Below are 15,308 nucleotides of genomic sequence, written 5' to 3'. Positions count from 1 at the left end.
TCGCTAGATAGACCTACTCCTGAAAAACTCGTGCGCAAGGCTTTTTGTCCCTACGAGGCCACCGTCATTTACCCGACGGGAGGGGTGAGTGAGTGAGCCCTGCAATCTAGAATTTGACCGCTGATGTCACTGTTTTCAACCCATTTTACACACTGGCCCTTTAACATTACTAGTAAGTGGAAACGCACAAGGAAGATAACGTTAATATTTCAGAGGCTACGCTACAGTAGGCTAACGTTAGCCATTAGCAGCTGGATGCTGTGTTGTCATATAACGTGATAGCCTATGTTACATTAGAGGCTGGGGGGATGTTACGCGAGCAGGTACGTCAGTCGGAGGCCTCCACATGGGGAAGACAGACAGGACGCTCGGCCAATCATTGCATTCGGTCCGAATGCAATGATTGGTCGGAGTTTTCTTAGAACCATGAGAATGGTATAATTATGAGTTTTTATCTCTGGTGTAATTTACTTACATTTTAGCGTGCCATCAGCTTATTGATAGCATTTTAACCTAAACAAAGAAAAAATTTCCAGAAAGGTAAGTGTCGCTTTAAGCCCTAAGCTAACTTTAGCATGACTGCTGCGACAGCAATACATTTAATTTTAACATTCTTGCTTACTTTAGAGTCAATTAAAACACATCAGCGGACATAATCATGAAACATATTACAGGACACAGTACCTTATTCCCATTCGAGCTGGGGCTTAAACATACAAGAACAAGAGCTTGATTATGCAGAGCAAAGTAGCATGGTCTTCCCTCCTTTGTACTCAAACTTTTCTGCCTCAATATCCTGTTTCCACGAGGAAAAGGCATCAAAATAAAGGTTCCATAACATAAAAAAAGGAAAGGGGACTACCAAAATAAAGGCTGACAGGACGTAATTTAACCTTCGCTCCAATCATATCTACAGACCGTCGTTTACCTTTTAAAGTCACTGACAAGCTGAGCCTCAAGTCTTTCACGTCAAATCTAAGCCAGGTCTGGAGTCTGTTAGAGCTGATCTCATGTCATTCAAGACAACTCCAAGTTAAATCTGTTATAAGGTATAAGTCAAGTAATTAAAATCAAGTCCCAGACAAGTCTTTATTCTGCCAGAAAAAGTCTAAAGGCAAGACATGCAGACAAGGATGGGTATTGAGAACTGCCAGTTCCTGACTCGGCCTTTACCGAAATATGGATAAGCTCCCGAAGAAACTGCTGCCAGTATTTATGTAATTGCTAATCCATTCCAACAAAGCCAGCATTTTCAAACTGACCCCCAAAATGACCCCTATCGATGACGAAGTTGCAGACGTCATGCCATTATGTTGACATTGTTTAACTGTGTGTTTACATTCTGAGCTCTCCAGTCATGACTGACAGGGCAAAATGTTTAAAAGTGTGGGCTCACTTTACTGAATTTAATGAAGATGCAGCCAAATGCATTATATTTATAAACGTAGCTGTGTAAAGCTGGTAACACCAACTACCTCATGAACACTTCCATTTACAGCATTCTGTACATCTCACTGGTGTCAACCTCCTGACTCCCACGCTGATGGGATTTGCCAAAGTAAAAATGCGACTGCCTCGACCTTGTTATTGTTAATACGTCTGTAGTTAGTAGCTCAGGACACAGTGAGCATCGTCTTTAAGCACTTTTAATTTATGTTCCTAAATAATCCCATAGACATCAGGTGCCTTTTTAAATCCAGTTTGATGCTTTACACTAAAATGACAGCACTGTGGTTATTGACAGGCAGTATCGGGATCAGTATCAATAAAATCCTAGTGATAACCGTCCCCATACAAGACAACTGCAAGTCAAGTCTTAATTCTGCAGGAGCAAGTGTCAAGCAAAGGAGCAAGTGACATGTCAAGCTCTCTGTTGTAAACAAAAATGGAGTTGTGATTTTAGAGCTAGTGTGTTGTTGTGTGAATGAGGATTTAGGTGCCATGTGTAGGAGGTACTCTGGAGTGCCTGAGGTCTAATGCAGTGTATCTGTTAATAGGATTGTGAGCAGTAGGAGCTGAGATTTAAGCTCATCACTCTAACCTTCACAATCACAAGATGTTTTTGTTTGGTCTGGGCAGTATGACAGCTCCACAAACTGCAGACACGTCAGTTGCACTGACCTGTAGGCTGCAGCTGTGTGACACCGGCCAAAAGTCACAACGGGACTGTTTCACCCAATAATGTGGTGAGACTCACAGATGTTTTGGTATTCAGCACTTGAATGACACATTTTGTAGACAGGAAATTAAATAATGCTCGCTCACCTCGCGTCTGATCAGATAAGATGTTGCAGCAGATTTTCTAGCGTGCAGCTTGATTTGCAAAGCGCAGGTTACTTGGTTATTTCGTGAAAAGTATCTTTACAAGGAAATTGTTCAGGAAGGAGATCAAAGCTGTGAGCTGCACAGCGAAACAGCAGATGTCAGCCGCAAAGTGGTTTTGGTAGCTCATTTCAAGTACTTGGTGCTTAATATCAGTGACTTTCATCAATAACAAGTTTGACCTAATTGTGGTACTGGCTTAACTTTCAAAGTAATAATTACATTGTCCTAGAAATGGAACTCTTGTGTCAGTAATTCTTAAAACACAATTCGGATTGGGCCAGTTTATTAAGAGTTTAAATCTGCTTCTCTGAACATCTGGAGACAGATTCAAGAGTGAAGGCTGGGTGCACTGCAGCAGAAATATGACAAAAGAAGTCATTTCATACATTGAGGAACTTCTGCTTCACGAGTGTAAGCCTAAAAAGTGTAGGCCTAACTTTCACTTCCATAATTATCAATAAATGAACATGGAAACGCCCCTGTTTAACTTGGCATAAATCAGACTTGTCCTTTGTCTGGTGCAGACATTGTCCTCTAACAGGGCTGAAGCAGCCTTTGTGTTGATAACACACAACCATAACGCACCAGTGTGAGTCATAAAAGCTTACTGATTGATGACATATAACCAGGTCAAATTCATGTTTGTTATTATTCCGACGCGGGGTATGTCAAAAATGTAAACCTGTTTATTCATGCTCCAATGAAACCATGCCTGGAGAAAAGAGGGTGTTAACTCAGACATTCATGGATAATTATACAGTGCATAGAGCACTAAAGACTGCTGAGACGTGTGATGGGTTGCAGAGATAATAAAATGCTGCTCAAATCCCTTTTTGACGTCATCCTTCTCTTTCACAGTTTGTTGACTCAAACACATTCAAGTTTACTCACAAAAGTCTCTGTACAGACGGCAACACCAAAGATATTGCCATAATTAAAAAAACCCCAAACAATATTTTTGGATTACTTACCACTTTCAAATTGTTTTCTACAGATTGCCACTGTAGCAGAGCTGGAGGATGACGATTCAGTCACAGACACCCAGAAGAGACGGGAGCTCCTCTCCAGGCGCCCGTCTTACCGGTGAGAAGACGTTAATATTTAACATGAGCGTGATAAACAGTATAAAGTGTGTAAAATCGGATAATATCGAACTGTCTGCGCGGCATCACTTCATGGAGCTCTTTTCTACGGCAGAAAAATTCTCAATGAGCTTTCATCAGATTCGCCGGCAGTTCCTAAAATCGATGAGGAGAAGACGGAGGAGGAGGCGCCAGTCTCCAGTGCTGCCTCAGCATCAGCGCCGACCTCCATCTATCAGACCAGCTCAGGACAATATAGTCAGTACACACACACATGCTGAATTTGAACCAGTCAGGTTGTAGTTTATCCACCCTCTCAGTCTACTTGTGTCACTGTGTACATGCGAATATTTTATGTCCTCTACAGAGTCGCAATGTGGATGAAACTGGACTAAATCACATGTTGTTAAGTGTGGTAAACGGCTTAAAATACAACAGTACCCAGGTGCCTCGCTGCTGTTGCCATGGAGAACAACTCAAAGCAGAAATCCAAGCTCATTCAAAAAGCTTTGCATCATAGTTGCTGCATTTGCTGTAAATTAGCTGTGCAGGAACATGATTTTAAGCCTTGTGACTAAATATGTCCTGCTGCCTTTAGGGCTGCACAATATGAGTAAAATATGTGATATGCAATAAGGTTGTTGACAATTGCAATAATGATATTACTTTCGATAAGTAGATAGTACAGTGCATTTCTGCTGCTCTCAATACACTGCGTCAATACAACAAATTGGCTGATGAATTAAAACACTTAAAGAAAATGATTTCCAACATTCTTTTATTGAACAAATTGAACATTGAACTGAACATAGAAGGCATGAATTGAAACGAAATGATGATAGTTACATTTTAAAGTGCAGTTTTCTAGTTCTTTGAACTAACTTTAAAAACTAAAGATTCAACCACGAGGGTGTCACCTCCATTGAAGACTTACAAGGGCTCCGACTTTCACTCATCTCACATTTTCTATGAGGAACTTGAATGCAACTTTTGCTAGATACCTGGCATCACAGCTACTTCACTTCGTTTAGACTGCAGCCTTGTTATTGATGAACTTTTACCCCCTACAGTTGCGATCACTCAGGGGAGAGCCATCCAGTTGACCAGTCCCGGAGTTGAAACCCTTCAGGGAGCCCAGACCCTGACGGTGGCCAGCTCTCCCACCCCGCAGCCCGGAGCCACAATCCTGCAGTGTGCAGCTCAACCCGGAGACTCCCCACAGCAGTTCTACATTCAGGGAGGACAGGTGCTCGTCCAAGGTAGGGTTCAGCTGATTTGGAAATTTCATGTGTACATGTTGAGAAAATTTGGAATCGTGTAAGGAACATAGAAGAGACTCAAGGGAATAACATTCATCTCCACAGTGACATAGCATAAATTAAGGCTAAAATGTCAATCTGTGTAAATCGTATTTTGTATGATAATCCTCAATTGAAATCATGGGATTACGACCTAGAAGAACATGTGGGACTGTGTAAACGAAAATGTACATGGTACACACACACAACCCTGAGTGTTAAGAGCCATAGTGAACCGTCTGTTCTGGGGCCAGTACTGTACATTGCCACCTGGGCTGGAAAACCTTTGAAATTCACTTGTAGATTTGAATTAGTGTCAGTAGATTAGGGACTTTAACAAAGTAGACTTTTATACTAGCAAGAATCACTTTGTAAGAACAGGTGTTCTAAATCCAAGGTATCTTTGTTTGGAAATAAACTCTTGAATCAAACTCTTTTGATGCCGTACACCATTTTTATCAAAATATGTGTTGAATCAGCGAGATTTAATTGATGTCATTTGAGTAATACCGTCACAGGCGGTTAATGCAGGCAGGGCTTACAAACCAATGACTCATACATGTGAGTTGTCACCATCCGAGTGCAGATGATGACATCATTCTTAGAGACTGTGAGGTAGTTATGGACTCATGGGTGGCCACAGAAGTTATCCCATTGATTGTATGTTTACAGGGCAACATCTCAAGGACAATATAGGTAGTATGGAGACCAAAAAGAAGAAAACCAAATCACACCAGTAGCCAGATTGCATGTTTTCCATCCGGCCGCAGACTGTGTTGTGAAAGGAATATGATCTAAGCCAGTGCCTATTCCAGTCTGTGGATTGATTGAAACAGGTGACTGAAGGCTTCCTCTGTAGAAAATAGGTGTCATCCTCTGTGTGTGAGAGCTGCTCCAGCTCTGCGTCTTTTCTTCTCAGATCAGTAATCTCTGGCTACAGTTTCTCCTGAAGCTCTTTGGCCGGGCTAACTTCAGTTTTCTGCTTAGTTCTGATCTGCTTCCCCACCTTATAACTTTGGTTCTCAGTCATACTAATAAGCTCAGTGAAGATCCTCTTGCTGTCATCTATTGCTTTATCAGCAGAGCCATTGAGATCCTTCACCTCCTGTAAGGACCCTCATGCCCTTCTTTTTGTGCAGGATTCTCTGCTGGATATCTTGCCAACTCACCTCAAGCTGTCTCTGTCTCTCAGCCCTTTCTGCTGTAGCTGAGACTGTGTCGTGGCTTCATGTTCATTCACAGAGCAGAGTTAACAGACACACTCTGATGAGTACAGCAGAAAACACTCTTCATCTTGTTATGATGACAGCAAATGTTCTCTTGATGATGCTTCTCACAGCTCACAGTGAGAAGCCTGACAACTCAGACAGGACTTGGGTGCCTGCTGCTTTTTCCCAGTGCAGACATCTCAAGCCACATCTTCAGGTCCACCATAGGAGTGATAAGCTTGGAGTCCAGTCTTCTTCAGCTCCTCCACTAAACCTGCAAACCTGATGTTTTATTTAACAGTACAGGCCTCGATGTGAAGGTCTGCTCACATTAAGGGTACCTGTGGATTGTTTCTGATTGTCTTCATCCCTAAGGCTTTTCATACAGCTCATACAGTAGCTGTGTCCACAAGGAATAGCCACTGGATCCGTCAGTAGATCCAGACAGATCACAGAGCAAAGCATTTTTAGGTCCAAATGTATTCCTTACTCTTTCATTTGGCAGATTGCTTCACTCAACAGAAGAGAGCCTGCTGCTTCTGTTCTCATATGTGTTCGGTGATCAGCTGTGAATGGGCTTGTCTGCTCTTGCACTTTCATTCCTTGTTGTGTACACCCATTGTGTCACTGGCAGTACTCAGAAAGGGGTGGGAACAAGGACACGTCTGAGCACAAAAGAAGTTGGTGTACCTGAGAAACCAGGAAGACTAGGCAGTAAAGCTTTATTATACTAAAAGCAATTTTAAAGAAGCAGTATGTGCTGCATCAGTTTACATCACAAATACTGCACTATGCTAACGCAGAAGCTAACTAGAAACATAAAACTACTGAGTTATGCTTTTGACTTTCCAAGCTAAAGGAAAAGCAGCCAAATCCACATGATTTTTTTTATCTGTTTTTTTTTTTTTTTTGTCTTACGGGTCTGAAGCCCTGTTTACTCCTGGTGTTAGCATGTGTCTTGGGTGATTGGATCACAATTGGACAGCTTTAAGTAGAGGTGGGAATGCATCCAATGTGTCCTCAGGTGTAAACAGGGCCTGAGTTTCCATCAAAACAACGTGTGAACGGAGGCCAGTAGTATATTAAAATGTCAAATCACAGTCTATGCATCTGTACATGGAATCATGTACACTATAGCCCTTTTTAGATAGAAGTTGTGCAAATTTGCAGGAAAGCCCAATCAGTCTTTTTTCAGCATTGGCAGTATAAAAACAAAATTGGGGAGTGCAGCAAAATGCCGCCTGCCTACTTTTGTTTATACAGAATGCGCCTTTTTCAGGGCAATGGGGGGCGTGAGCAAGTAACAAAACGTGTAGCTCAGCATGTGACGTTAACAGTGACGTGGGAGGTCAGTCCTTCGGCGATTGTAAGTCGGCCGTTCTTCACCGTTCTCGCCATCTGACGGTTAATGGCCTCTTCGTTTGCGAGGACAAAGAGGGCGCGCAATTCCTTGTCTCCCCAGTTGCTCATCTTTACAGTGTCTGTCAGGTTTGCGTTTCCTTCTTGCTACTAGCTGCTCACTAATTCCTGCTATCAGCTGTTTCCTGTTTATCCACCGCCAGTGGCTCGCACGTGCGGCGTCATCAACAGCTCCTCCCACAAGTCCTCAACAGCCCCTCCCATTGCGGAAGGCCGCCTCGGTCTGTTTAACCAAAAGGGTTCCGCCAATATGACTACCCTACGAGGCAGAAAATTGGGCACCTCAGATCAACTCGCCAATCTGGCTCTGTGTGTCTAAACACTCGTAGCTTGCCTGCAAAACGGCCCGACACTCGCGGAAGATCTGGCAGTATAAAAGGGGCTTATGATTTCATTACCAAAGCTGGTTTTTAATACTATGCAAGTTATTTTCTTTCTTTTATTTGGATTGTCACAAAATGAATGAAAAGTACCAGCCTGCCTGGCGTCCATGTTTTTTGACAGCGTCTTTCTAGCAGCTGTGGTGGTTTTGCATTGTAATCAAAGGAACCGATGGCTTTCACCACATTAGCTCTTATGTTTAACTGTCTGTAGGTAGCTTTCCTTTTTTCTTTTTCAGCCATGGCAGCTCACACCCACCCTGTTAACTACCCAGTTATTTGCCTGCTCATTAAAAAAAGGCTATCGCAATTACCCGAAACACAAAAGGCATGACTTCCTGTGTGGCAGAGGATTTCCACCAGCAAAGACCCACCAGGCAACCGAGTGTTTAAACAACAAATACAATCTTTCATAGGCTTTGTTAAATAACTATTATGCTATAAAATGCAGTAATATGAGTTGTGAACATTTTGTGATCACTTCAGACAAATAATGTAAAACCACAATTATCTTAATTCTCTCTGCCATCCTTCCTCTGGTGTTTTAGGACACACAAAATAACTCCATTCAGGGTGCTCAACAGTTTGCACGGCAGCCGCTTGGGACACAATATCCTCTTGTTTGTTGAGCGTCTCTCTAGCTGCGTCACTAGTGCTAAAAATACAACCCCTCCACTACCACCACCCCCCCTTCAGCTCCCCCTCCTTCTCTCTCTCTCTCTCTCTCTCTCTCTCTCCCTTCCTCCCTGCCTGCCTGCCTGCCCGGCTCACATTGTGTTTCTCTACTTCACCGTCTGATCCACGAGGGGGGAGGGTGGGAGGAACTCTAATCCAGGGTGTTTTACTGACTTCAGCGGGCAGGAGTGATGTCATTGTGATGTCAATGCCTGTAATTGTAATCACGCTGCAAAGTTGACGAGTGACCACTCTGATGCAGAGAGAGCTGAGAGGAAAAAGGGAGAAAGAGAGGTGCTTGTAAAGCAAGGAGGAAAAAGGGTAGAAGAGTGTTTCTCTGCTGAGGTGTTTTACTGCCGTGGTGCTGGATTATTGGAAACAAGAAATGGCTGTAACTGGGGATGAGACTGAGTCAGGTAGAGTTTCTTTCATGAATATTTTCATATGTGCAAAAGTCACTTTTCTTTGACTCTTGAGGTATTTATGTGTGTATTGCATATGCTGTCAGCAATGAGGATTTGGAAGTTTTGCCAAGGTTACACCTGCAAATAAGCAGAGCGAGAAGAATATGCTGTATTTGGAGATTATTTTTCTAACTGTAAGAGAAAATCTTTTATTTATCCAACTATGAGAGCCAAACTTTTTTTTCACAGATAAAGATTTATGAAATTTTGCTTACTTTTAAATCACTTTTACTGCATGTATTGTGAAATTGAAGAAGGAAACATGCTACAGATTGGACAGCTGTCCTTCCTATTTCACCACAGGAAAAGCACTATGACAGGTCGGGGTTGTGTTGTAAAAAAGAAAAAAAGGAGAAAACAGCGTCGGGTTAGTTTGCTCAACTACGGTATGTTCCTGTCAGTCTGTATTTCTCTGTTGCATACATACACATGCGCATACACTCACTCACACGTACACAAAAAGTCTGCTCTCTGAACCACTCCAGTGGCTGTCAGGCAGAAAGGCAAGGAGGCGGGGGGGGCAAGAAGTAAAGGGGCGGGTGGCAGCGGGGGGGCAAGATAGTTGTCTGTTTGACGTCATTCCAGTTTCCTGGAACAGAGGCCAGGCAGGGAAGAGAGAATGCAAAACGGGCGAGTGAGACGCACACACTGACGTCAGCACAGCGCGAGTCACTCCGTTATCATAATGACAGAGAAAGAGAGAGACACTGTGTGTGTGTGTATGTGTGTGTGTTTACACCTGCTGTGTCTCTTTTTGAATGAGTGTGTGTGTGTGTGTGTGTGTGTGGACATGAGAGAAGGGGGAGGGAAGATAGAAACTTCTCAGGAACAAAGTGAAGAAGAGAAACTGAAATGGCGAGAGACAGCAGGCAGAGCAGTTAACAGTTGACTCATCTAATTGATGACTCAACTCATACAGCACATAAACCACAACCAGAAGCCTGTTTTTTTTCTCCAGAAGCACTATCAGTTTTAATGACAAAGGCAATAAAACACCAGTTGTCAGTAGCACACGTTGGGGTAAACACAGCGACACCTCACCAGCACGACTGAAAGAACCTATTGAAACCTATATGGCAAATCTCAGGAGGAAATTTGTTAATATGATGGAATCAATTCAGCATTTGGAAACACATCACTTCCAAAACAGTAGCTGGGAGTCTGCTGCTGACACTCAGGAGCTCCTCTTTAACTGATCAGAGTAGCCACAGAAACCAGTGACTTGAGTTTCTACTGTTTCAGCCACTTGAGACTAATCCTAGATCATTAATTACTAATTTGTGTGCACAAATGAAATAATTCAAGAGCAGAAATTATTAATTAGCGCACACAAGTACTCCTGACACCTACTGTGCTACATTAAGATCTTAATATGACAAAAAATACTTTTTATTCAAAATAGAAGTCTCTGGGTTTGTTTTAGTTTGTTTTTAAGCCAGCATCTAGTGGTCATTAGAGGAACTGCGGTGTAAGTCATGTAAGATTTTGACAAGAGTTTTGCTTCTTGCTCGGTAATGCATCAAGTAAAAGGAGACATTATTATAATTAATGAGGAGTGTATTTCACAGACCCTGCCTTGTGTTTTCCAAAGATCTTAATTGCTGCCCTGTAACTGTATAAGCTGTATACAGTACAACTATTTTTGTCAACTTACTCTGCACCTCTGTGTGGTGCACCTGCATTAAAATAACATCTGACAGAGACACAAATGGAGCAGTTTTCCCCCAGCAAATGAGGTCATTTAAGAGCAAATACCTGCTCACAAGGACAGTTGAGATCACAGGAAATTCATCTTTTCAGGCAGGAAGGAAAGCGGATAAGCTCTCTTGGCTGAAGTGCCTGTCTAACATCCTCTGGTGAAATACATTCGTGTTTACTGTCCTTTTAAGGTGAAAATGTGAAGAAACACACTTTGTGATTGAGTAGACAGTTAATAGAATTGGAAAAATCTGAAAAAAAAGGCATGTCATGGATCACATTTTTATTATAAAGGAGAAATAATAAATAACATAAAGTTACAGGCTTTGGAGTCCTAACACTTGTTCATCTTCCCCCTATAGCTGCCACAGGAGATATACCTGCCTACCAGCTGCGGTCACCCAACTCGGGCCTGGCTCAGAGCATCGTGATGGCTGCATCCCCTGGCACCATGCAGAATCCCCAGCCGCAGCACGCCGAAGAGATCACCCGTAAGAGGGAGGTCCGACTGATGAAAAACAGGTGGGTGCCAAGAGTTGGTAACGGAGAGGAAATAACTGGACAGAATTTAAAAATGCAGTCACAAAGATGCTATCAAGCAAGAGTATTTAGATTGCTAATCACCTTAATTGTCTGAGTTTTATTTTCTACCCTGCAGTCACATAGTCCTGACTCAAAAACAGCTGTTCTACTGCTAAATACGGTTAAAAGATTCCATAAAACAGCAAGTTACCATCTACAACTGTGACTTAAATGATTCATGCACTGAAATTAGTGAAATAAGTGTCAACCAGGGCTCCAACAGTCTGGAGGTTGATATTCACACATTTTTGTTGCCAAAGTGACAAGTCACAAGCAGTGCAAAGGTCAAAGCTGCAGCATGCTGCCTTTTTGAGTGTGCAAATCATTCCGTGCCCCTTGATTGTTCATGATTGATAGGGAAATATTGCAGCAGGTAAATGAATAGTTATCGAGGAAAATATGGGCATTAATGTGGAAGCAGTTTAACAATAGAAGAGGAACTTGACAGCCATAAAAACACGTGCTCCCTCGGATTGTGCATAGCTTGCATTTTGTCTGCAGCCTAAATTACATTTTCATCATGCGACTCAAACATATTTTCCCCCCTCTTTTCCTCTCCAGGGAGGCAGCTCGAGAGTGCCGCAGGAAAAAGAAAGAGTACGTCAAATGTCTGGAAAACCGCGTGGCTGTGTTGGAAAACCAAAACAAGACCCTGATTGAAGAGCTGAAAGCACTGAAGGACATTTACTGCCACAAAGCCGAGTAGCGGCGGGCGTTTGTGGTCAGGAGCTGAAGACAGTGCCGTTTACAAACTGCTACAGCAAAACAAAAAAAAGAAAGAAAGAAAAGACTCTGGAACAAAAACTGCTTTGACCGTCTTTGTGTCTCTGCTCACTCAGGCCTGGTTTACGCTGAATTCAGAAGTGTCCCGAGGAATTCGAACAGCTTGAGCTTGCCAGTTTTTTCTCTTGTTCTAATCTTGTGCTCTTTGCATGTGAAGACTCAAGTGTCGTACACACTTTGCTTTGCTGTTTGCTTTTGTGCGCGGGCGAAGCCAGCCAATCAGAGCCAGCTGAAGAAGAGGAACAGGAAGGGGAAATACAGGTGCTTCCTGAAAATGTGCCGCTCAAGTACAGAGATTACGAAAAAGCCTTGACGGGTTCAGCCAGGTCCCGTTACCAGCAAGTCTCTCTGAGGTCAGTCGAGGTGCACGCCAAGCTTCGCAGATCCACCACCAGCTGCAACAAGGCAACTCAGCCGTGTATGCCTGATGTCATGTGCGTCATTTACGCTTCTGTTTTTGGCTGTTTCATGCATTCCTTCATGTGAAAACACAGTATCTTCAAGCCTTTTGTCATTAAGGTGATTTTCTGGAGTTCATCGACTTGTTTTCAGATTTGAATAGGAGTTCTCGATTTGGTCAGAAAGGTCTTTCAAGAAAGAAGAATTCAAGATGAAAATCCGCTTCCATTTTAAGATTATGTGCAGATTTTCTAAATTTATTTAAAGCCAATGTAGAGCAGCATTATCTAAATCAGAACTTGGTTGGCAAGTTATTTTTCACCACTAAAAGTGGTGAAGTCAAAGCACAGAAAGTATCAAAATGTCCATGTGGATATTAGCAGGATTTATATTCTATTACCTTTATTGAAAGAATTTCACTCCACAGGTTTATATCTCAGCAAAGCAAATGTATTCTATTATCTAGTCATCAACATGCTATAAATTAATTTATATATTCTATATGGAAGAACCAAAATTTTGTAAACCAGCATCTTAAAATGAAAAAGAATAACTGTTGTGCTTTACTGTCATGCAGGCGTCAGTTTTGTTTTCTGAATGATGGATATCCATTGTGGTATAAAACTGTATTTGATTATGGCTAGTTATTAAAATGCTCTGTTTAAAGGGTGATGCCAATTTATTTTCTCTTTTCTTTTTTCTTTTTTTTTAATGTAAAAACATTTTATTTTAATGATAATATATCTTGTGATAATGTTTCTGGTGATTTTGAAACGGCTTGCTTTTCCTCTTTCTGTTCATGTAGTTGTTGAGTTTGTTCCACTGAATATATTTTACCGAAAGGTAACAGACCATCTCTCACGGCTGCCAAAGCTCTCTAAGTCACAGTTAGGTATTTAACTACTGTGTAGCTCAGTGACAACAGCATGATTCATCCTGTGGTTGTCTTGTTGTGTACCAACCAAATGACCCATCATGGTTTGTATTCACAGAGGAATGACCGTTCTGTGAAGTTCTACCAAAAGGCGGTAATAAACGTTTTATTTGATATCAACTGAGTTCAATTTTACTGCATGTATCTTTTTTTTTTTTTTTGCCGTATCAAATGGTGGTTACAAGGTGTTCTCTTCTCAGTGTACTTCCTTGTTTGAATTGTAAAACCCAAACTATTTTTGTTTATCTAATAAAATATTCAAACGTGACATGGATTGTGACGTATTGCTCACCCTACTTCCCCCTCTTTAGGATTCCAATCCAGCTTTCTATGTAGGTGCAGGGAAAGGTGCACAAATCAAATCTGATGCCTCCATCTGGTAGTAAGAAGTACTTCAATATTTTGTATAATTTTTTTTTTAAAAAATGACAAAAGAGGAAAAAAAATGTGTGTGAAAAGGTTTTATTTATTTATTTATTTTTCACAAATCAACCATTTTATTTTAATAAGATGGCATGGTGTCTTGTGTTAAAGCTTCAGGCAGAGATTTAGAGTGATAAAAACTTATCTAATACTTCTAATGTTAGTATTACAATACAGCTATATTTTCCACTGTACTGGACATTTGTCTTATACTATACCTTCCCAGACAAACACCCCAAAATCAAAAATACACATTTCCTCCTCTTACCTGTAGTGCTATTTATCAATCTAGATTGTTTTGGTGTGAGCTGCCAAGTGTCGGAGATATCGACCACAGAGGTGTCTGTCTTCTGTCCAATATAATGGAACTAGATGGCACTCAGCTTGTGGTGCTCAAAGCGCCAAAAAAAATATCATTTAAAAACAGCAATGTCTCTTTCTAGAAATCATGACCTGGTTACTCAAGATAATCCACACGCCTTGCTGTGAGCAGTTTAATGTAGGAACTATTTTCTTTCTATTAAAACTACACTCGCTAACCGTATCACTGCTTAGAAGGAAGTGTGCATCTACTCATGGATGAGAGGCTTGTACACTTGACAGTGCAAGATGTAAACATTAATGGCATAAGCCCTTTTTAGATAGGAGTTGTGCAAATTTGCAGGAAAGCCCAATCAGTCTTTTTTCAGCATTGGCAGTATAAAAACGGGGAGTGTAGCAAAATGCCGCCTGCCTACTTTTGTTTATACAGAATGCACCTTTACCACAGGTAAGAGGAATAATATGTGCTTTTGAATGAAATGAATAAATCAGTCAACACATAGTCATAACATTAGTGTAACAGTCTGTGCAGAAACATAGTACACAACATGTAGATATATGACCCCCCATTTCACTTTGTTGACACTTTATTCATTCTGTCACTCACTCAGCACTTCTTATATCAAACCTCTTGTGAAACAAAACGTTGAATACCCTTCATAGAAATCAGGCCACAGCCGCAATATACACAGGATACACACAACTAATGTCAAGGGTAAAGTACAACATTGTTACTGCATACCTTCAGCTGTTTCTATGTAGCTATGCAGCCATGTGTCGCCTGAAGCAGCAGTGCAATATCTGTTCAAGACACTTTGTAATCACAAATGAATTATGTGGAAGCACTGTAATTTAACTGCACACATGATACTTCCATTAGCCCCTGTATTCTTTGTATTCTAGGTGTGAAATATTGCGACATAGTAGGGGAAAAAAGCCTACGCGCTGTTTTATGTTGAGTGTGAGTGACAGCCTCTAGCTTTTCTCTGGATACAGTCTCAACTTTACTCCCCCCCCCAGCAGTTAATTTAGTCTTCCCCTATGTGAAGGCATAGCTACTTTGTTTTTTGTTAAAGTTAATTTATAATCCACTGTAGCTCAAGATAATGGGAGGAGTAGTTTGTCCATAACTTGTTTTATCAGGGGTGGTTGTTTCCTTTGGTCCCTGCAGGTCACAGATTATGCAATGTCCATGTAAAAAGAGACTAAACTACGTTTTTTTTATTTTGGTAGTCTGCACCAAAGGTTAGCTCCCCTTTGCTAAGTAATAAATGTCTTCATTTCCTACAGATCTCACTGAACGTGATAAAAAAAACC

At 41.5% G+C, this 15,308-nt stretch overlaps 1 protein-coding gene and 1 long non-coding RNA gene across 4 annotated transcripts in view; one reads left to right on the top strand and one right to left on the bottom strand.

Moving 5' to 3' along the window:
• The window catches only part of LOC126382515 (cAMP-responsive element modulator-like), a 16,622-nt gene extending 3,107 nt beyond the window's left edge, over positions 1-13,515 (top strand). The window contains exons 3-7 of one of the 3 annotated variants that reach the window (XM_050032418.1): positions 3,320-3,408; positions 3,523-3,665; positions 4,478-4,666; positions 10,912-11,071; positions 11,693-13,515. In XM_050032418.1, coding sequence (XP_049888375.1) covers positions 3,320-3,408; positions 3,523-3,665; positions 4,478-4,666; positions 10,912-11,071; positions 11,693-11,837 — 726 coding nt within the window. In that variant the 3' untranslated portion in view covers positions 11,838-13,515. Of the gene's footprint in view, positions 1-3,319; positions 3,409-3,522; positions 3,666-4,477; positions 4,667-8,528; positions 8,804-9,154; positions 9,238-10,911; positions 11,072-11,692 lie in introns of those variants that run through there. The other 2 variants (XM_050032419.1, XM_050032420.1) reach the window with 2 other exon arrangements.
• The window catches only part of LOC126382518 (uncharacterized), a 78,801-nt gene that overhangs the window by 6,450 nt on the left and 57,043 nt on the right, over positions 1-15,308 (bottom strand). The window lies entirely within an intron of this gene.

Source organism: Epinephelus moara, chromosome 21, assembly GCF_006386435.1.
Source record: "Epinephelus moara isolate mb chromosome 21, YSFRI_EMoa_1.0, whole genome shotgun sequence".
Classification (NCBI taxonomy): Eukaryota; Metazoa; Chordata; class Actinopteri; order Perciformes; family Serranidae; genus Epinephelus; species Epinephelus moara.
The sequence above is the reverse complement of the archived record's forward strand: the minus strand, read 5'-3'. Positions and strand labels throughout refer to the sequence as shown.